The sequence below is a fragment of the Hippoglossus hippoglossus genome, chromosome 9, assembly GCF_009819705.1.
Source record: "Hippoglossus hippoglossus isolate fHipHip1 chromosome 9, fHipHip1.pri, whole genome shotgun sequence".
In the NCBI taxonomy this organism is placed as follows: Eukaryota; Metazoa; Chordata; class Actinopteri; order Pleuronectiformes; family Pleuronectidae; genus Hippoglossus; species Hippoglossus hippoglossus.
In genome coordinates this window covers 10376178-10398686 of record NC_047159.1, presented here as the reverse complement: position 1 = coordinate 10398686, position 22509 = coordinate 10376178, and the positions used below count along the sequence as shown (strand labels likewise).

Below are 22509 nucleotides of genomic sequence, written 5' to 3'. Positions count from 1 at the left end.
TTGCCAGTTTCATTCATACAGAAACCCAGAAAGTTGAATGGAGCTTTTTAATTTTCGTTGCAATATGTTATTAAAGGTGGTGTTGGTCTGGTGCATTTGACTGATGGAATACCCACAATGCAGAGGATGCATGTTCTCTGTATTCTGCTCAGGTTCATCTCATCCGGTGTCTGTGCAACAAGCTCAGTTTGGAGCACTAGCACCCTCAGGTGGAGCGTTTGGATATCAGACCTGTTGTACCCTTGACATTATGTTCACCAAAAAAAAAACCTTTGTATGGCATATAGGACCCTGACATGTGAGGTTGTGAGCGGTGGTTTGAGGAGAAAGGTTGCAGAGATGTCAGTTTGCAGAGGCAGGTATTTATAATAGAAAGATTTGTATCATCCTGTTGTTTACTGCAGGTGCCACAATGAGACGGCAAATTGCAGGTGCCACAATGAGACGGCAAATTGCTCCCTCATGGCTGCACAATCCATGGAAATATCTTTATCAATTTAACAATGGAGCCAACAACTTAATTTTCATGCTGATCAGTAGGTGGCGCTATGACCCTGAGATAATATTAACATATGGAGCTGTTCAGGCTGGGACTCTTTGATCATAGGTGAGAATTTTGTTGCTGACTGGACAATGTATAGTGGAGCCATAGGGCCTTCACATGGTCGGTGCTTGGGCCCTAGTAAGCGATATCAAACGAAAGTTAATTGCGCAACGCAGATCTTAAGGTAATTTCACAAAAATGTTATAATTTGTTTTACTTTATTGTTTCATTACTTTCCCTGAGTACCCGTACCTCCTTTATTAACTTGTTATTTCTTCCCGTCAAAAGCCCTACTTCCCTGTTGCACAACCTTTTTTTAATTGTTAGATTTTTTCTGGCGTGTTTTTAATGCAATATTGGCTAATCAAAGGCAAGATCAATGCAAAATTAAGATTTAATGACACGCCACTGATCTTGGCTGTGAAATTATTATCTATTATGTAAAGAAGAAGAACAGTCATTGCAGACATAGTTAATTTGGGCATAATGCACCTTAAAAAGAGTAATTTGCTACTAATATTTTCTGTGTTAATCACTTTTACACTATTCAGGCTTCTATTCCTCGAGAAAATAGAGCAAACCAGTTAACAATGTTGGGATTATTATACTTTAAGCAGTATTTAAACCGCCTGTAAGGTGGTGGCACAAAAGCAGAGACCCACAGTATGATTTTAGAACAGCAATGCGCTGCAGTGGTTTTTATAATGGTTAATATAATTATGCATCTAACTCCAAACCAACAAAGCAGAAGAAAACTATGAACTAACAAACAACAGCACTAAACGCACAATCCCCCCTGTAGCAAGCCACCAAGAAGGTTTATTAGTGTTAATGTGGAAATTAATTTTAGTGGAAGAATTCTTATGCAGCCACCAGAAATATGGCAGACTCCATTTTCTCTATAAGTGGCGAGGCTGAACAAACACTGTGGGGATAAGTGCTGTAGAAATCCCGTCTACTTCTTGTCTAATCAGAGTCCCTTTCATTCTTGTTATGTTCAGACGTCAGAAAAGAATCAATGCTGATCAGTGTGCGCAACTGACTTAAATCAGCAATTTCCCAAAACTCACAGTGGTTTTCCTTTAAACATCACAATTTGTAGTCTAGTAAAATGTGTCTGGAGGATTTGTTGCTTGTGAGACCAAGAGACTGTGACTTATCACACCGCTGTGTCTGGTACGTTTCTCAGGTGTGAGCGCACTGTGCCCATGTCATATGAAAAAGTCTTGTCAAGACCGGAGCCGACGGACGATCGATGAGGCCAGTTGGGGAAAGGAAAACGACAAGCGATGACACGCGTGTCATCTGCAAGCTCTTTCAACAGCTTCTCCCCCAGATCCTCCATCTGTAAACAGAAAAGCCTGAATCAGTCACGCTTAGCAATAAAAACGCTTGAAATACAGTTTGACTTATACATCATAAACAGGAAGGTAGAGAAATAATTCTTCATGGACATAAATTTCCAGCTCACCACTCCTGGAGCAAGGAAAGCAGTCAGATTGTTGTACAAAGACAAATCAGTCTGTAAAAGAAGAGAGACACAAACGTGGTGATGTAACAACTCAGATCAATGAGAACAGCAGTACTTTCTGTTAGTGTCTCACCTTCCAGAAGTCTTTGTTAACAAAGGTTGCTTGGCCGGGGGGCACTCCTGTCCAGCGGGCCTTGCTCCTGGCATACGCCACTAATATGGAGTTAATCTCAAAGCCTGTGCACTGGAAGCCAGCAGAAGAGGCTGCAAACACCTGGGAACCAAAAAGCTTTGTGTAACCTGAGATCAACAGCAAGCATTAAAAAAAACTCATATTTAAACTCCAGCGTGATACAAATATTATTCATTCAGTGCAGATCACTAACCAGGCGTCCGTCTCCTGATCCCAGATCTGCAAGGTGACCTGTTCGTCCCTCAAGCAGCTTCATAATGTTCAGTGTCTGATCTTTGCTGGAGGGCAAATAAGGGACCTGGAGCACAGTGCAAACACACAGTGAGTAGACACATGTGACAGGTGATGTGGTATTTTTATTATTACAAAACTTTCTTGCTATCAAGTTGGTAAATCAGAGCTGGAACATGACACAGTGTCTTATCTATCCCTCTATGATAGATGCCTCTATTAATGTCCACTAAAAAGGAGAATAACAGCCTGAAGATGTTTTTTTCGTGTGAAAACATCTCTGGATATGCTTCATTTTAAGCATATTAAATGGTCCATTCTCCTGAGTGCTGTGCCTGCAAACTCAGATCTGATCTCCCACTCTCTTTGTCTGAATGATAAATACAGCACTGTCTGGTGTATCTAAAGTAAACTGGGTTTAATCTGTCATAATGTATAACTCCAGCTGTTTCCTATGATAAACATAGAATAAAAGATAGACAAAGCATCATATAGTTTAAAAGAAAAAGACAGTGCAGCTTGATAGATTTAAGTATTTGCATCAGCTATAAACAGCCTATATTGTTTTGCTGCATCTTTTCTGATTCATCTTACACAGACGGTAAAAGAAATAGTGCATTATTGTTAATGTGCAAGAGAGTTCCGTCTCGTACTCTTTTCTTTGGTTTCACGGAAATTTGCAGCATTTAATGCTTGAAAGAAAGACGGCAAAGCAGGCAGATGAAAAGATAAAAAACAAGAAAGGTAATCTCAAGCACCTTGAGTCTCCGGGGGATTTGACGAAAGCCGGGCAACGAAAAGAGATTCCAGACTCCATACAGGCCGGTGAGCAGAGCACCTGTGCAGGCCGTGAGCACAATGCTGGTGGGGAGGACGCTGCTGTGCTCCTGAAGAATCACCTCAATGGAGTCCTCCATTGTAAACTGTCATCAACGTGGGTAGAAATACAGCAAATGAAAGAAATTTCTCCTCTAACACAACAGATACTGTGATCAAGAGAAAATCTGATTTTAAAAAATCCAATGATATTTTGTTTGGGTTTGGTTTTTTGAGAGTCAACCAATCAGAGTTTATTGGGTGGTAGAATGGAGATTTTAATATTTTACAGAGCTAACTAACAGGCTGTTGTAATGTTGCCTTGCAGAAATAAAAAAACTTATCTATAAACATGTCCTTAATCAACTTGAAAAATATTTACTTACCTGCTCCAGGCAACAACTGAGAATGACGCCATAAACTATAAACGAATAACTGAAGTAAAAACAAATAGAAATTCAGTCTGATTATTTGGATAAATAATCTCTTCAGTGCTGCCTGGTGGGCAAACTATGTAATTGAGACAGTTTTTCAAAATCAAACATAACATTGGCCCTTCTGTAGTTTCTGATTACCCACTGGCCAACATGTGATACTGATCAATATATCAGAGCATCCATATTATTGGTCGACCCCTAAAATGGTTTGGCAGCACATTAGATGAAGTGTTTTTGCCTGGATGCAAACCATGTACGAGTGAAGAATATATTTTGTTTTTAGGAAGAATAAAGTATTGCAAAGTTGAGGTCTTCAAACCACCCAGTCCATTTGAGGGCATTAACTTAAATGGACTGGATACAAACTGAAGGTTTATTTTCTTTAATGCCATTAACGGCTGAATCTCATTTGGAGCACACGTGGTATTTAAACAGGTTAAGGTCACTCAGGTTAAAACTAACTCTGTAACAGGTCACTTCAGAAGGTCAGTGAGTGGAGTTATAAAGCAACACTTACTTTATTTCTACCAATATAGCTTTTGTTAAATATTACTCAATATCACCAGAGCATATTTTTCAACAGCAGGGGGTGCTATAGATGATTTACTAATGGAGACTTCTAGAAAGTTGTGTTTGTTTACCACCTTTTTTGGTTTATGTAGAGACACTACGTGAGACAGCAGCTCTGTCAACATGAAGCACAGCAGAAGACTGGATCAGAGGAGCAACAAGGTCACGTTATTCCAAAGCAGAGTTGAGTCGGACGATCGGTGCGAAACCTTAAAAAGTGATCGAACTAAAACGTACTTAACTTTCTGATGAGCAAGAAACACAAATGTATAAAAATATCTGTCAGTGCATTTGTGAAGTAGCGACACAAAACCTTGAAAATCTGCAGAGACAAACACAAACGTGCAGCCTACCTGGCACGCCCCCTCCAGTCTGCTGCTGCGCACTCAGCAACGCACGCGCACACGCACACACAAACGTCAAAGGGCAGTTACCTTTATACACACGCCATATCAAATGTCTGCCAGAGCCTTTATATCTACTTCACGATTATGTAACAGCCTCGATGTGATTGTGTCTGTGTACTGGTCTATTAGTAGCAACGTTCCCTTCAGGGGCAAGATAGGAAATAGGAATTATACCGAGTAAAAATGCTCAACTGCTCATTTCCTTTTCGCAGTTTCCCCATTAAGGATGTTGGGTTTATAATCCACCTAAAATAGGGGTTGATGAGATTTCAGGTGCAAAGATGTCTTTTTTTCCACTTCCTCATCCTGCTCCCATTGAAAGGCCCATAATAATAACAACACTACTAACAACAACAACAATGAATAATAATAATAGCCACTCAGGCCTGTGTTTACTCAGCCCCCTGTGAAGCGGAGCTGACTGCAGCCTGCAGGGCGGGGAGGGGGACGAGAGCAGGGCCGAGCGAGAGTGACGCACAAGGAGAGGAGGCCATTATATCTGCTTCCTGAAAAGAAGAGAACAAAATAATAGTTCATGCTGCCCAGCTGGGAGTTTGGTTCGTCTCTGGAGTGAATTACCAACACAAGCAGGGGCCCATATTGCTGAAATGGATTTGTATGGGAAGGTAAGATGCATCATTGTACTAGAAGGCTAGAGCTATAGGAAAAGCAGCTGGTAACGTCAGATGTGCACGGACATTATAGAGATTGTGCACAAGGATTTCTGCAAGAATATGAATAGAATTACAGCTGTGAACATCTGGGCTGCGCTGCATGCCGAGTAATGTAGTCGACTCTGCACTTCGGATGTCGCCCTCCGCCTCTGCGGGGACACCGAGCAAAAACTACAACCCCCATATTCTCGACCCCCTTCACCCCCACCCCTATGATAACGTCAGAGACCCTCAACGTAACGCACTTCGCTCGTGCTCGTCATCTCACGCGAGCCAGCCAGCACGCGTGCCAGATCCGAGGCGGAGGGGACAGCTCCCAGGTGCTGAAACCGGTGCGCGCTCCGAACAGAGACACGGAGGGGGGAACATCAACTGCATTAGACATCAAGATATTCAGAAAGACCGTGTTCTGCAAAACAGAGGCAGATAAAGATCAGAGCCGAGGCCTTCAAATCAGGTTTGTCACCACAATATCCTCAACGCGTCTCGGGTGTAGTTTAATGTGCAAGAATTTCCTCCAGAGATAAAAAAAAGAAAAGAAAATAAGACCGCTTGCTCAAATGTCCTGGTTTTATATTCTCCATGCATGCGGCTGCCTTTCTCCTCCATGTGCGGGTTTATATCAGATCGAACGGGTTTGGTCGTGTTTTGTGTGCTGATGCCAGCAGTGCACTGATGTTTCGGCGGTGTCCTTGCAAACGCTGCCTCAATGGTGATTTTTCTTTTTCCGGAAATCCAGCGCAGGCTGTGCAGGATGGATGTCCGGCATCTTTTATAACCGCATAACCGGGCGACAGGGAGAGCTCGGCCGCACATGTTTGACATATAAGTGCAGTGGCTTTGTCAAAAAAATAGAATCACCTTGGAGCTAAAGATGACTGTGCTCTTGTCATCCTGCAGATTGTAGAGCACTTGTCCTCTTGCACGGAAATGCTCAGTGTATGTGCGTCGTTGGAGGTGAAAGATGCACTCTTTATCAAATATTAGCATTTGTAAAACAGTGAGGTAAAGCCGTTTTAATGTAGATGTAGATTTCATGTTTGATTAAAATGGATGGTGGAGTCTTTGTACCGTCAAATGAAAACAGAAATGTCAACAGAATATATTTGAATGGGAGAGAAGAGGGAACCTTGACATGTTTTTTCTCCAGTACAATATAGATCCACTTCTACCAGCACATAAAATACTAACATAATACTACTGTATTTATGAGCTTTATGTTGCTCTTAAGGTAATAACGGTAATAATAGTAAATTCCGTTAATGGAACCCTAGTGTAAAGAAATAACAGGTTTCGATAAAACAAGCTCAGCTATTGTAAAAAAATCAATACAACAGTGAGGTAAAGCAGTTTCACCATGGACAAAGATTTCATGTCTGGACAAATTTGATGTTAAACTCTTTAGAATGTAAAATTAAAACATCACACACTCAGAAATGTCAAAATATTGTAAAAAATGTTGCACTACCTTTAAAAGAAGAGTGAAGGTTGACATGTTTTTCACCAGCACATAAAATACTAACTGACGTATTTATTGCAGTCATTTTCGTTAATGGAATCGGGAAAAAACAAAGACGTTGGAGAAAACAAACTCAGCATTTAAAAAATCCTTGTAATCGTACACTCATCAATACCACAGCATGCTGTGTTGGTCATGCTGCGTTGCCTGACACAGCCTTCTGTCACCTCTGATCTGTGGCCTGTATAACAAGCTCTCACTGCTCTCTGTACATCCAGCTCTTCCTCTTACCTTCACTTCCTGGCCTGTGTTCATATAGACTAGATTGTTATCTTATTGAGAACTGAAAAAACGAACGTCTCACATTAAGGTTCGTATTTTTTCTTGTGCGTAACAGTTTTGAAAAGCTTCCTATTAACTCTCAAGGTGACGCTCTTGATGTATTCTTTTCAACGTCTCTTGTTTTGTCTTTTGCAGATGGCTGCCACTCAGGATGCGAAAGGGAAGGGGGAGGGAGGGGACCAAAACTTTGACTACATGTTCAAGCTGCTGATCATCGGCAACAGCAGCGTGGGCAAAACGTCTTTCCTCTTCCGCTACGCTGACGATGCTTTCACCTCGGCTTTCGTCAGCACGGTGGGCATCGACTTCAAAGTGAAGACCGTGTACAAGAACGACAAGAGGATCAAACTGCAGATCTGGGTAAGTGATATACACATCCAAGCATTGAAGATTTAGAAGCGAGCCACAAAATGTTTGATCCCAGAACAAACAAGTAGAACACAGCATGAAAGATGAGTTAATTCTGCTAATCATGTTTTCCTTAGCCGGTCAACACCAGATAATAACTTACTTTCCTCCTATAAATCCATCTATTTAGGACGCTAAACTCGGATTAGCATATGACCGAACAAAAGTAATTTTATGGAAGAAAGAAAACGCGTTTGTAGACAAAGCTGCAGCGTTACGTTTTCCTTTCACAGTTTCTTTGTCATTCCATTCATGCACAAATTTCCATCTAATCCACTTCAATCCTGGACATTTGCATGTTAAAACACAGTTCATGTCTGGGAGAAATCAGTTTTCTGTTGTCCTCCAAGGTCTCCTGGAGGACTTGCCATGCTCTACAAGGGGGAAGGGGCTCTTCAGAGACGCCCTGCCCCCTTGTTACTCCTGTGCTTTTCATCTCTGGTGTTCCCGCAGAGAGACTCCTGTCCATAAAGGGCTGTCAATCTTTTGCCCAGAGACCCACTTTCTCCTGACCTCTGCCCATGTCCTTCGATGTTGATCAATACAATTCAAGGACTGTGATAGGCTGCGACATGATGGCGATGTGCTCTGCTGTAGAAACAAGTCCTGCACACATGGGATCACCTATGGGTTTATTCAATTTGTAGTCAGTGGTTTGGCTCTTAGGTCGGAGCATGCTTGCTTGGTATGCTTGGACACTCTTCCCCCTGCATCTGTTGTTGCAGAAAAGATGTGATGGATACTTATGTCAAGGTATCTTTGGAGTCAAACCTACTTCTTTCAGTGTATTAGCTGTGCAGGTATGGATAGAAAATAATAAGGGATGTTCATGTCATTAAAAGTAATCTTTAAAGATCATTTCAGACAAAAATGGGGATTCAACTCATGAAGTATGGATGAATACAGATTCCTGGAATTATTTGATAGACGAGTGTTTGAATCTCAATTAGCAACAACAATATATTCAGTGATTTGTTCCTCAGTCTTTGAAAAGCATGTGGCACCTCAGCTTGCATGCTTAATTTATAGAAGAAAGCTCCAGGAAAGGCTCTATTGTGTTTTCGAGGTTTAACACTCGACGATGCAAGGACGGAGACAGATGGAAGTCTCAACATTACTGACAGGAGACTAGTAAGTGTTAGTTTGGCACGCGGTGGGGAGGAACAAAGAAGCAACACCTTCCTCCCAACGTGTGGGAAAGTGAAGAACGTCTACGGCTGTTTAATTAGGAGTTCATCTGAGCTGTTGAGGCAGATTGCCTCATAATACCTCTGAGATACTGAGGAGGAGGATTTCTTTCTTTCCTTCTCCCCGTCAGTCTCCACTGTAATACACCAAATGCCAGTTCTACTTAGAAGCTTCTGCTCTCTTGTCATAGTAGTTGTCTCTTGCCGCAATGGGCCGTCCCCAGATATTTGGTTGTTTGCTAATCACACAAAAAGATAAAGAAGAAGGGCCGGCAGGATTTGAAAACTGAGTTTGAGCAGTCAAATGACTGGCTAATCGGGATAATGTGTTTTCATCATTAGCAAAGACAAGCATATTCAGAGGTAAAAAGGATTGGCCTTGCCTCTAGTTAATTGGCCTGTCTTTTGTAATTGGGCTCAGGCAGAACTGGGTCTACACTAAGTGGCCATTTAAGGTGATGGCTGTTGGTTCATGTCACTGTGGCCGTCGCACCATTTATCTCCTGAGAGATAAAAGCGTCCTAATGCAAGTGAGACACAGTGCAGCCAGTCTCCGGCTTGTGCAAAACCCAAACTCACTTTACTGAATGAAGAAGAGTTCTGTCAAGTGTCAGCCCTCACTCACGGCCGCTGCCCTCGAGGTAGTCAGCTTCTTGCATCGATTTCTGCTCAGCTGCGGACTACAAGCGAAGCTTTTCAAGCAGCTCCAATTCTCGGGACTCAGCAGATTGCCTTTCTTTTCTGTCCCACCGTCTTTTTAATGGAGAACAAGCAAAGAGATTCACTAAAATAGCCTGGAAATGCAGAGGTCAGGGTCAAGCGCACAGCCCAGGATCGATAAGCTACTAAAATGTACAAGATTTAGAATTGAGACTGGAAGACAAGGCTCTGGAGCATAGGTTCTACTACATCAGGACATGGTGCATCCACAGAATCGGGTAAAAACACAAAATGTGCCATGTATAAAACACTCACCGGCTGCCGTCATTAAAAAATGCACACATTTACTTTGTTGTGCGATTATGTTGCCTTCTGTTTCTTTAGAATACAGCAGAAGTCAAGTCACACAATCAGATTGGACTTGATATTCTTTCAGCTATAGGATTGTGTAATATGGTCAAAAAACTATATCAAGATTAAAAAAAAAATCAAATCAGTCAAGATCGATAATTATCACGATAAATGTCACATTGTTTGTTTAAATTCAAAGACTGAAGGTTGTGGTTTTAAATTCTTTATGGGCAAATGATGACAAACACTTGATACAGAGCAAAACATATTGATTGTTGTCATACCTCCTCTCTGTGCTACACAATACATAAGCAATATATATTTCATATATATTAAATATATTAATTTTTTATTTTTGCTTTATTGCGATGGATCAAAATTATATTGAGAGAATTGTTGTTATTGATCACTGAGCTCTACTTTCAGCCGTTGAAGAGGCGTACTGAAGGTTACCTACCAGCTCCTTAGCTTCAGATGAAGCTGGAAATCTAACCCTAGCTAACAAACCTCATTTGAAGAGGGTGCTTGTTTCGATTTGCACCATATGGGAAATATATGTTTAATTAATTAGTTAATAATTAGGCATTAACAGCTAAATCCCAGATAAGAGATAATAGATAGAGCTGTGATATTAATTAAGAATTTCTAGTAAGTTATTTAAACAATGTACATTTATCAGTTTTTGAGATATGACCATTCCTCCTCCTCCTCACTCGGTGGTACCAGTGTGCATTATCAACACAATTTTAACCAAATGAAATGAAACGTGACGATGTCATCACAAGCAGAAACATAGAGGCTTTAGCTAGCATATTCTTTATTTTGCTAAAAGAAATAAAGAGGTTTAACTCCACCTGGTGACTTTGTGCTCTGTGATGAGCCTGTAGCGGCCTATATATACACACACACACACACACACACCATAATATTGTGTATCATGTATTTTAGTCTGATAGTGAACTGACAACAGGTCAGAGCTAGCTGTGGTGTGTGTGTGTGTGTGTGTGTGTGTGTGTGTGTGTGTGTGTGTGTGTGTGTGTGTGTGTAGGCTTGGCAGGCTATGAGCTCTGTGTGGAGTGAAGGTCAGAGCCGTCCTCTGGCTATAATGGGCACACTGTTGAAGCCATGTGCAGAATGACACAAAGCAGCAGAACCACTGCGGCAGATAACAATCCAGTGCTGCCTGTCGGGCTTGTGTTGAACAAGACTAAAGCAGGGCTGTGAATAAAAAGCTTGGCCCAACATTAGAGCAGCATCCGTGGGCTAAATCCCTCTTGATCCATCGCTCAGATGCATCTTTTGATTGTTTCTCTTAAACAAATTATTGAGCGGAGGCGGTACTCGTGGAGCTGTAGTGATTATTAGAGCAGTGACTAATGAACTACAGCATTTAAACAAGTAATCTGGGTTTTCTAACCCCTCACACTATAGGACAACTGAACTGAGTCATATTTTATTTGTAGAAACTAAATGAAGCCACTTTCCAACCAGAATGTCGAGGTGGAGCTCATACCTTCTCCAAGGCCTAACGGTCCACGTAAATTCAAGAGCCACTACAATATCACACTCAGATATCAGTCTTTTAAATGTAGCTGATTTCTTTCATCAAGATGCATGAATGACAAATAAGGGCAAATATTAAAAAAACACAAAGCAAATGTTTTTAAGAGCTATGCTTCGAATAAGATGATCAATCGGGAAAAATGTGAAGTTTGTCTCAGTTCTATCTAGAACCGACAGAGAGGATGCTGGAGTTTTTCAAAGTGAATATGCACTGATGGGTTTTCATTTTTGCTAAATCCCTAAAAGTGGTTTTGAACTGGCAGGAGTGCAGGACTGTCCAGTCTATTCTGGGACCAGTTTCAGTTTTCTAAAAGCCTGTTCAAACCAACAGCAAAAGTCACATGTGTGGGCAGAAAAAAACATCAAACAAACAAATCCAGCATTTTCTTTTCAGCTGTGACATCTTTGTGGTGTTTTCTGTCAGTGCACAGCGTGAGTCCTTCAATCATATCTGACACTCTCACACGATTTAACCATATAAAAGTTATTGAGACATATTGATCACCATGATCTCCAAACTAGAATTATTCTCCTCCTTTGTTCTTGGCCTACTTTTAACATTTCTGCTCTGCTTTTGAAGGCCATTGCCGGCTGAGTTTTTGAGCTGATGGAATCATATTGATCTTGACACTTACAATGAATCTGTTGATACCAAACACGTTATGCTAGCTCACATAGAAAGAGACTAATAATCGTTCCAGAGCTCCACATCTCAGTGCAAAAATGTTTGCTTGCAGTAACTTTTCCTCAAAACTTCATGAACTCACCTTGATTCACGTCCTCAGCAACAAATGAGGCACCAGCCGTTAAACTCTCAGGGGCTGTTCCTGAAACCGAGGAGCAGGTGTTTCATGACGTTGAGCTTTGCCAGGTAATATAGATAAATAGACCATATTGAAACTGTTAGTAATGCTCACCTCTCCTTTGAGAGACACCTGTTAAAGCTGTTGTCTTTCTTTCCTTTCCCATTTATTTTCCCACCTCCTGTGTTATCTCTATTTGCTTGGAGAAGACATGACAATGGCACAGGTGCTGCAGCCTCAGGCCCTGAGGCCTCACTCTGCTCATGAGCTGTGTTCAGCAGTGCTCAGGTGGACTAAACCATTGTCCCTCTTTTGTAGGGGGGGGGGGGGGGGGGGGTGAAAGGGAACACAGAGAGCCTCCATTTTGGAAAGGGTCGATTTCTCAACTGATTTACCCAGTTAGTTTTATTTTACATGTGAGAGTAATTTTCTTAGATATCAAAATACTTGCAAACAAAACAATCTTTTAATATTTTATTTTTAATTTATTTATTCTGAAGGTCCCATTGAGATATCAATGAAAAATAGAAATAAAAACAAATAAAAGAATAAAACATATACAAAGCAAACAGACTCAGACAGAACAGACACAGGGACATACAGGAATCAATGGCAAAAAACTAATTATTGAGAATACAAAGCAGATTTGAAAAGTGATGACATCGTTCTATAAAAACGAAAAGTTTTTAAAACATGCAAAAGAAGGTAACAAGTCCCATTTGGTCCAGGTTTGTTAGGGGCCCTCCACCATTAGGGCCCCTCGGTAGTCAGTCCCACCTTTCCTCTCACTATGATGCCCCCTGAAGACAAGTCTGGAGTTTACAAAGGCCTGAAACAACAGCACAGTAAAAACACAGTACAAACAGAATGCATGTCAGTGGGATTTATTATTATGTGTCTTATCATAAAATTGCACATCTACACAACAATTACAGGAAGGTTTATAGAAAACCTGCAGGTTAGAGATCAAACCAACTGATGCATTTTCTCCTCCACATTAAAACACACTCGCTGTAGAAAAGCTTCATCTGTCTGTGCCGGGATCCATTAGCATTTTCATTGACATCTTGCAGCGCTGCAGTGGGCACTTGTTTCCAGGGTGATCTGCACGTGTTTGCAATGTACCACTCCTCCAGCGCTGTGTAATCACCCGCTTGTTTCGCCTTTCAGTGATTTGTTCAGCCTTATCATGAACAGTGAGCAGATTCCTAGTGTTTACACCATTTGACTTCTATTTTTAGACCTTCTCCTATAAGGCGCACGTCATAAAAGCTACTGATCTCTGAATGCTGCAGCCCAGAGCCGAGTGGAGGAGAGAATCTATCACATCAGCCAAAACTGAACTGCTGGTTTTGGCACCTTATCAATGCGAAGCCAGAGAGGCAATTAGCATAATGATTATTTTCACATCACGAACATAGTAAATGAAGCCACAAGGAAATGAAGAAATCCAAAATCAACCCTTATTCATTTACCGTTAAAGTGCGGAGTTGTGTTGATGCTGCTCAGCATGACAGTGCACATATCAGTCAGCTGGCTAACAAGTAATGCTGTATCATGTTCTCTGTGTGTGCAGGACACAGCAGGCCAGGAGCGATACAGGACCATCACCACCGCCTACTACCGCGGGGCCATGGGCTTCATTCTCATGTACGACATCACCAATGAAGAGTCGTTCGGTGCCGTGCAGGACTGGTGAGTCATCTTGGTCTGTTTCTGACCGTTTTGCATGAAAAGGCCTGTTTGAGTTATCCTGGTATGAGCTCCAGATCATGTCCAGAGAACTTCCTGTTTGTCTCCATAATGCTGCAGTCAGTTGATGTCCTGCCCGCTTGATGTTAAACATTTTGAACAGCTCCCCACGTCCCTATATCATCCTAACAGACACAGATTCTCTCTCTGTGTTTGTGTTTGTGACCAAGAACAGGTTTGCAGGAACTGTCGACATATACACAGGATATTTATTACCACAATAAGTGCAGAGATGTATAAACAAAAAAATATGTGCAATGAGGAAATATGAAGATATGAAGTGCAAGTGAATAAAGGATCAAAGGGGTAGGGGACTCCAGTGTCCAGGGGCAGAGAGTCCAGTAAGGGAGAGGGGTGAGGAGGGGGATATCTGGGGAGCAGGGTGGCTGATTGAGTTGGCTGAGGGAAGCAGGTATAAGCCGGTGATCCTGCGGCAAGAGGAGGAGAAGATTGAGTTAGTGAAGAGTATAGGCAGGAATACAAAAATCACAACAAAAAAAATTCTGAACAGGACTGGTAAAGTTCAGCTGGAGAGCAACACCACAAGGTGAGAAGATGTTATGGCAAGGAGGTGAAGATCGGGTCTTTATATAGCAGGAGGCAGTGGCCTCCTTATCCCATTTTACTTCAGTAAAAGTACAAATAAGTTGTCAAAAGACATCTCAATTAAAAGTATTAACTTTTCTACTTGAGTGAAACTAAGCTTTTGCTTTGAACAAAAGGCTAAAAGTATTCTAAGTAAAAGCACTTGCCGAGTGTAGCCTATTCCCTAATGCAATAATCTACCACTTCAGTAACTGTGCCTGCTGTATGTTTTCTTATAATCGACTCTATCACATTCAATATCAATGCTGCAGATGATACTACTGTCATATTAATTAATGGCTGAGTCTGGAATCCATCCCAGGTGTTTCTTCACCAATGAGCTGCTGCAGGAGGCGGGGTCTAATGTTACCTGCCAGCTCTGATTGGATCAATGGACCATTTCCCCTCGTTATTGATTACTTAAAAAAAATATATAAAAACAAATGTGAAAATGTTACGCAATGCATTGTAAAAATTAACGTGAAAAGTACATGAAAATAAATCTACTTACAGATACTCTGTAGAAAATGTACAGTTATAAAGTAAATGTACTTTGCTAAATCCCACCAATGGTAAGAGGTGAGTAGTTAGTTTCCAGTGATTGGTGGGAGGAGCAGGGAAGTGATGGTGAAGCCTGGACAGCAGCTTAGACTGAGGAGAGTTCAAACAGAGCAGGGACAAACAAAAACATGGCACGTACCAACCAAGCATCAGTGGACCAGAACACCAAGCCACATCTCATAATCCCAACAGTCTGTCTCTAATATTTGTTTGACAGACTTGTTACGTAGTGTGTTTGTGTGTGAATCTACTCCAGACGTGAGGGGTCTAGGGGGAACTTGCAAAGGTCATGGCTGTGGTCCATTGAGTCACCCCAGCGTCTGTGGGCTGAACAGTGACCCTGAGCCCGAGTCCAACTGTTCGGTGAATTACGATGATGCATTCGTGTCTAAACATGGCTTAGTAGGTGGCGCTCGATCAGCTGCGAAAACTGGGTTTCTGGGTTCGATTTCTCACCGTAAAAAACAAGTATGCTCTCATCAGAACAACCAGGACAGCACAACAGCTTTGTAGAAACAAAGTTCTGCCATATAGAGATCCTACACCAGGACCCTGCACAGGACTTGTGGTGAAAAACTGCCATTTCCCATTTTATTTACACCCTGCCACCATCCTGCAGTAATCCCCCACCCCCCCTGCTGCAGAGAGATTATCGAAGCACCGAATGAGAGAGGAAAGATTTTCTGAATCATCATCTGCAAACTACAGGGAAATAATGATATGACTCATCCAGGCTCAATGGAGAAAGTGGTATTTTTTCTCCACCTGCATGTCACTGAGTTTGCTTCCGATTGTTGGACAGTGGCAAAGGCGATTAAGGCCAGTGTCTGCTCAGCCTCCGTCACTTTGCTTAGCAGCATTTGACAGCTGCTTAAACAAGCCCCTGACACGGCCGGAGCTGCATTTACCCCAACTGAGCACACACTTAAAGCCCTGTATTCTGAAATAAGGAATGCAATGTTTAACTCAATACTGGTACAGGGATCCTGCAAAAAAGGTTTTGTGCAACAAAGCAGTGCAGCGGACCAGAGAGCAGATACAGTTCACACTGAAGACATTAGGGGTAAAAATAGCCATCAGTTAATATACATGAATTTTATTTTAGGCTCAGCTTAACATGAAACCAGACGTGTTCCCATGTCTCAGTTGCACTTCCCTTGTCTCAGTTGCACTTCGCTCATAATAAAATTTTTTTCATCAATCTTCATGTGATGAAATCTTAATCATTTCATTAATCTAATCTTTTACCGTTAGACATTTTTTCCAGCTTTCAATCTTAAAACACTGAATTTACTATCTGTTGTATTCGGTCTCATTGGACTCCTTGACATTAGCAGCCTTATTTGTAATGAAATGAATTTATAAGTGAGAAAAACGGTGCTTTCTGGTGAAAAGAGGTCGCTGCCAGACACAGCTAATATAATATAAGACCCATTTGACACTTTAATGGAATACTGCCGTCTGTGAGGGGGATGTTAATTAATGGAGCCAAGTGTGTCACTGGCAGCAACAATCCTGGAGCTTTACCTGTGAGCATTTCAACACACAGTCACGTCTTTTTACCCTTCATATAAACCAAAATCCTTATTTTTGTGGGTTTTTTGCCACAGGCTTTAATTCCACTTTCTCTTTCCCTTGTTCCTTGTGACAAGGTTGGAGCAAAAAAAAAAAAAAAGGGTTTCCATGGCAACGGCTCCTTCCTCGACTGTGGCTGGATTAAGCTTGTGACGTGCTCATTTCCTGCCTGTGACAGAGTCGAGACAGGGAAATATGATAACGCTGGCATTTAAAGGGGGAAACAAATCTATCAAATCATTTGCAAAAAGATTAATTTCATTACGACAACAATGTTAAAGGATCTGCTTCTTTTTAATTCACCATCTGTCATTTTACCACTGGTAAACACAGACCCACTACACCCTGCATGTGGAGCGTGTTGTGAGATGTGACACAAGAGGCTTCCTGTCAGTTTATATTATCTGAAGTGATCCACATGATCCACATCTGACCTGCTACAACAAGACAGAACTGGACAGAGAGAGGAGCGCTAACCTCATGCTGTTCTCCCCCCCCCCCCCCCCTCACTCTCTGAGACATTGTTTTTTCTCCTCTTTCTTTCCTCCCCTTTTCAGCCCGTAGTATGTTCACTGCCCTACTTTCAAACTGCAACACCACGGGAGGAAAATGTGTTCCTTAAATTCCTTCCCATATTGTGTGTGCAGACGGCAAAGCAAAGTGTGAAGTGCAAACCCTTTGTGTGTGTTAAATTTTAGTGCATCCATCCAGTAGCTTTCGTGTAAAGCTGATGAATAACAGACAAAATATTGAGCTGCTTGTTGTTAGTGCATCCTCTGTATCATTAGTTATTATCAGGATTATGTTGCCCATGTCTCACTAATGATGCCAATAAGCTGTGCAGCAACAATATCTGATAATATATAGGCTAACAAGCTTCCTTCCCTTGTACAGTTTACAGAGGTCATAAAACTAGTGTAGAAAATAGAGCCTTATAATTCAAGGGCTCTGGAATGTGTGATAAATATCAGAGTCACAAAATAGAAATACCAACCTACATCAGAGCAGTGATTTCATATTTTCAGTACACAGAGACAGCTGACCCACTTTCCCACCGCTGCCATCAGTGACTCAAATATTACACAATGATGAAATGACTCTGGTCCAAATGGCCGACAAACTTTACATCATGTCCTCCCATCTGCCATCTTCCATGTCTGTGTCCAAAGACTCCCGTCCAATTAGAGGTGGCAGGAAGTTTTGTGACACTTTCAATCAAACAGAGCAGCAGTGTTAATTTGACAGTTTTTTTTGGTGTGTGTGTGTGTGTGTGTGTGTGTGTTTCTGATTCCCTGCAGGTCGACCCAGATAAAAACCTACTCATGGGATAATGCACAGGTGGTGCTGGCTGGGAATAAATGTGACATGGAGGAGGAGAGAGTGGTCTCGGTTGATAGTGGCAGACTGCTGGCAGAACAGCTGGGTAAGAGCAACATCCACCCCCCTGTGTGGTTTTCATATCGGACATTTTGGGGGCCTAAGGCTTAAAGGGCCTTGGATCGCTTGGTGACGTTGTAACCTTGGTATTCTTGATATGATAGAGAACACACAAAAGAATGAAAGGGAATTAAAAGTGTCCAAGTTTACTTGCAGAATAAGGTGCTGAACAAAAACTGACAGTTCAACAATGCAGATGAGCAACAGGCAAAAAACAGGATGAAAAAAGTCCAAAGAAGGAAACAAAACTCACAAACCATCAGGACTCGGACGATAATTAAGACAATATCTTGTCTTAATCATATCTATCCTATTATTATTGTTGTTTTTTGGCTTTTCATATGTCTTCATCTTCTCACGTTACTCGCTCTTCCTCCTCCCCAGGTTTTGAGTTCTTCGAGACGAGCGCCAAGGACAACGTCAACGTGAAGCAGACCTTCGAGCGTCTCGTCGACCTAATCTGTGACAAGATGTCCGAGAGCTTGGACACGGACCCGGCCGTCACCACGGGAGCGCCCACTGCCAAACTCACAGACACTGCTCCGCCCATGCAGCAGCCCGGATGCAACTGTTAGTAACGTTCTCTGGACTGCCGCTCAAACCCAGTTTAGTAGTAGAATAACAAAACGCTGTCGTATTATCTCTCAACTTTATCACCTTATATCAAGAGAAAAATAAACAGACAAACACACATGGCTGTTACAAAATGTGTAACACTACAGGATATCTAGAATATAGAGACACTATTGTCATTCTTTGGCTAGTTAGTACGATTATAAGCCAAGTATGTTTGATAAGGCTGGATATAGTTCATAGTCCTACTGTACAGTTAATCCAGAAAACCTTTAAAAATCTTTAAGACCTAAAATAATTATAATATGAGGGATAAAATCAATGAGTGCTTTAATAATGATTTCATTTTTATTTTTTGTACAGTATTTTTCCTTTTTCCTTTTCTAGGATTATTTTCTCCTAAAGCTGCCAAATCAGTGATTTAGTGCACGATAGGACGTAGCGGATTTGTTGTGTGTAGCGAGTGTGTGTTCTTGTGAGTGAGTGTGGGGTTTGCATGAGTGTGTGTTATCGTGTCTGAGTCACAAACGAGTGGAACTTGGCCATCTTAAAAATCATCTACCTTGGAATTTAAAAAAGTGGCCTTTTAGCATCTCCAACACGGCCTCTGTAAGTCCCTCTGTTAGCCTCTTACTTTTCGGGAATTAGTCCAGTATGTGTAATGTTGATGTAAGTACTACTCCATGTTTTGCTGTCCGTAGGTGTGTGATATCTCTGGTAAGTAAAATGTGCTTAGCCTCCAAGACGACCCCTTTATACTTTGATGCGATGAGCATGCCGCCAAAAAGTCACTCACACTGTCTGTGCTGTTTCATCTGAAGATAAGCCTTACCCCGAATCTAACCATCCTCAACTCCACGTGATAGCAATGATCCAGCATTTAAATAAAAAATAAATCTCACACTGCACAAGACAGTGCAGTGTGAGATACATAAATCAGCTCTGGCATGGAATAAACAGCCATATATTTAAAAAGCATTATTTCATTGTTCCGTCCGCATGCTAAAGTTTCCTGTCTGTGCTGTTAAAGTCCCTCCTGAAAGAAAAATCTCACTAAGCTGCTTAGAAACAATGATTCAGTATTAAGGCCAATTAAAGGGAAAAAATCAGAGATTTCTAGAATAAAGTCATTTTTGGCTTCGTGTCATGTTGGATGGGGAATATGAGAAGATCCAAATGAGAAGGTGGAGCATCTAGTTACGTTGTACTTTACATCTGTGGGATATTCAAAGAGATTTTGTCTTTTCCCAAGAAACAATGAGACTAATCAACATTTTGGATCCAGAATGAGTGAAACTCTCCTTGCTGGTTATTTCCTAAAAGATATTTAATATTTTTTTCTTTATTTTTGCAGTATTCAGAATTTGTTCTCATAAAATCACAACTTTATTCTCCTAATATTACCACTATATTTTCGAAATCACAGGTTATTTCCCCTATAATATGGTCTTAATACTCTGCTACACAAAAATAGCTCTGACATACAGTAGTTTAAAATTGGAAGCTTCAATGGAGAAGATACTATTGAGATCTTAATAACTTAAGTCTGTATAGTAAAACTCTATAGTTTAATTTAAAATCCAGAATGTCTTTTTAGGTCAGCAATAAAAAAGATAATAGTGCCAAATCATTACAGTTCCTTTAGCATCATTGGTTGTTTGTTGCATAGTTGAATAAAAGCTAAAAAAAAATTGCATGAAGTCAGTCCTGACTTATCTATGTAGATTTATATAATAATAATAATAATAACAATAATAATAATAATAAGATAGTGTATATACATCACTCTATGTTACAGATCTTAGGAGCATTGTCATGGCAATAGCTGTGAGATGCAATGGGCCAATAAGTGCAATATTTTATGAATTAAAACCCTGTACATAGTCTCTCCCGTCCGAGAGTACAATGACTCTGTGTGCAGGATGTGAGTGAGTGGCTCTGAAACTGATGTACAATCTCTCTAAGAATAAAGGAGTGTGTGCTTCAGCCACTGAATGTGTGACTGTGTGACTGTGTGTGTGTGTGTGTGTGTGTGTGTGTGTGTGTGTGTGTCTTGCGTGTGTGTACCTGCCATATTGAAGAGACAAATTACGTAATATATTGTATTGTTTTGTGTATACCTTTTGTACAAATGTATTCACGTACTAAATGCTGTTCCTGCTAACTGTTGGGTGTTGATTGAAGTTGTATTATCATGTCAAAAATGCAGTGTTGTTGTGAAAGGTAACTTAGTCAGGAGGAAAAACTTAGTCCATGCCATATGCCATACTGATGTAATAATAATAAAGAAAACAAAAAAACAAGGGGATGCACATTAACTAGTTCAGAGATCCTGCGCATATGTGTGTACACGTGCTCGGTGCGTGTGCATCTGTGTACGTGTGTGTGTGTGATATTATCATTTTGTGAAAATAGCCATGAAATGAATTATCGTGTTGATCAAAAGTCAAGATTCATTTCATAGAGGAAGAGTTCACGTAGCTGTGCAGAAAAATGTCACAAATGTCATGTTAGAAAACTAAGACTTCACATGTAACTGAGTATATTTGTTTCTTGGAGTGCAAGCAAAGTAAGAAGTATGTTTTTGAGATTATAGGAAATAAATCAGATTCTATCAGCGGCTCCCTGTCTGATCTCTCTCACCCTCTGCTGACTGGAAACAGAAAGGAGGGATTCAGTGTCTCAGTGCCTCAACAGTGTGTGTTGTGTTTCTGCTGATGTAGCACAGGAGTCTTGTTCCACTTCTACAGGGATTGTACGCCACCTAGTGTGCCATCGATGTGCCTACAACAACGAGATGTGATGGTGGCTGATGAATGAACATTACAGTATTTTTACTTAAATATTAGTGAGGCATTTCCAGTGGTGTAATGTTACTAAGTACTGTAGTGAAATTTTGAGGTACTTTTTCACTTTTCTCGACTACACCACTACTACAACTACTACTACTAGAATTTCTGTGGAAAATATGATCCTTTCTATGCCACTACATTAATGTTACTTTGCATATTAACGTTTTAAATGTAAGACTTGATGCACTGTTTCAAATAAATATGCCCAACAGTAATATTTAATGACACGACACCATAAGTGTGTTTGCTCAAGCACTGTATTCAAGTACTTTCAGGTATTTTATGTTACTTTACACTTCTATCACATTTCAGAGCCAATATTTGTACTTTTTAAGTATTTATCTGAAAGATGCTTGTTCATGGAAGATTTAGAATTGACCTATAACACACTTGTTGAGTTTGTGATGCCCTGTTGAATAATTAATAACTAATTTAAAGTCGTAACAGAGATGAGGTAGTTAATAGTATCGTCAACGGCTACAATATGAAATGCTGCTTACAAGGTAAAGGGATCAGGGATAATTATCGGAAATATAGTACTGAGAGTGCATACTGCTGCTTTTTCGGCATTTTTACATTCTCCCCACTAACATAGCTGTACTTTTACTTCAGTAACATTTTAAATGTATGATTTGGGTATTTTTACTTTGGGAAGCTTTGTACTATTACTTTTGCTATCAAAAACAACACCTACTCTATAAATACACTAAAACACCTATTCTAATTTTAGTCAATGTACCAAATTTATACTGTTGTTTATCAACCTGAATATTTACGCTACTATTGAGGAACTAAATCAATCTTTGGTGGGAAAACTATGATTAAAAGCTCTTTTGATATCCAGTTCTAGCTGAGATCCACAGATTTACTGCTCATGTCACTCAGCTGTTGCAGTAGATTGAAAGTTATGCAGAGGTTCACAAACAGTGTCGTTTTTCATGGACGTTACAGTTATTTGCAAACGAAGTGTAAGAAATTAGGCATAACATACACATACGGTACATGAATATGGTTTTGTTAAAGGAAAAATATTTCAAGCAGAAAAAGTACAAACCTCA

General features: G+C 40.7%; 2 protein-coding genes across 3 annotated transcripts; one reads left to right on the top strand and one right to left on the bottom strand.

Moving 5' to 3' along the window:
- Positions 1 to 1165: 1165 nt before the first annotated feature.
- Positions 1166 to 3593, bottom strand: si:dkey-190g11.3 (uncharacterized protein LOC567059 homolog). The gene is made up of 5 exons (XM_034595986.1): positions 3198 to 3593; positions 2402 to 2506; positions 2149 to 2289; positions 2016 to 2066; positions 1166 to 1889 (listed from the first exon to the last, which is right to left on the bottom strand). Exons 1-5 carry the CDS (start codon positions 3354 to 3356, stop codon positions 1704 to 1706), a joined length of 642 nt encoding a protein of 213 aa, XP_034451877.1. The 5' UTR covers positions 3357 to 3593; the 3' UTR covers positions 1166 to 1703.
- A 1526-nt stretch (positions 3594 to 5119) lies between these two features.
- rab3c (RAB3C, member RAS oncogene family) lies at positions 5120 to 21220 on the top strand. Of its 2 annotated transcripts, none has more exons than XM_034595979.1 (5): positions 5120 to 5295; positions 7280 to 7504; positions 13693 to 13811; positions 17888 to 18012; positions 18411 to 21220. In XM_034595979.1, the coding sequence occupies exons 1-5, from the start codon at positions 5278 to 5280 to the stop codon at positions 18599 to 18601; spliced, it is 678 nt and encodes a 225-aa protein (XP_034451870.1). In that variant the 5' UTR covers positions 5120 to 5277; the 3' UTR covers positions 18602 to 21220. The 2 variants fall into 2 exon arrangements, with proteins under 2 accessions (XP_034451870.1, XP_034451871.1); XM_034595980.1 differs by lacking the exon at positions 5120 to 5295 and adding an exon at positions 5577 to 5800.
- Positions 21221 to 22509: the final 1289 nt, after the last annotated feature.

Coding starts and splice junctions, on each gene's coding strand:
- si:dkey-190g11.3 (XM_034595986.1), bottom strand. CDS start 3,356: ATGGAGGACTCCATTGAGGTGATTCTTCAGGAGCACAGCAGCGTCCTC. Junction 2,067..2,148: donor TTAACAAAGACTTCTGGAAG/GTGAGACACTAA, acceptor CTTCTTTTACAG/ACTGATTTGTCTTTGTACAA. Junction 1,890..2,015: donor CTTTCCTTGCTCCAGGAGTG/GTGAGCTGGAAA, acceptor TTCTGTTTACAG/ATGGAGGATCTGGGGGAGAA.
- rab3c (XM_034595979.1), top strand. Junction 7,505..13,692: donor GGATCAAACTGCAGATCTGG/GTAAGTGATATA, acceptor CTGTGTGTGCAG/GACACAGCAGGCCAGGAGCG. Junction 18,013..18,410: donor ACTGCTGGCAGAACAGCTGG/GTAAGAGCAACA, acceptor CCTCCTCCCCAG/GTTTTGAGTTCTTCGAGACG.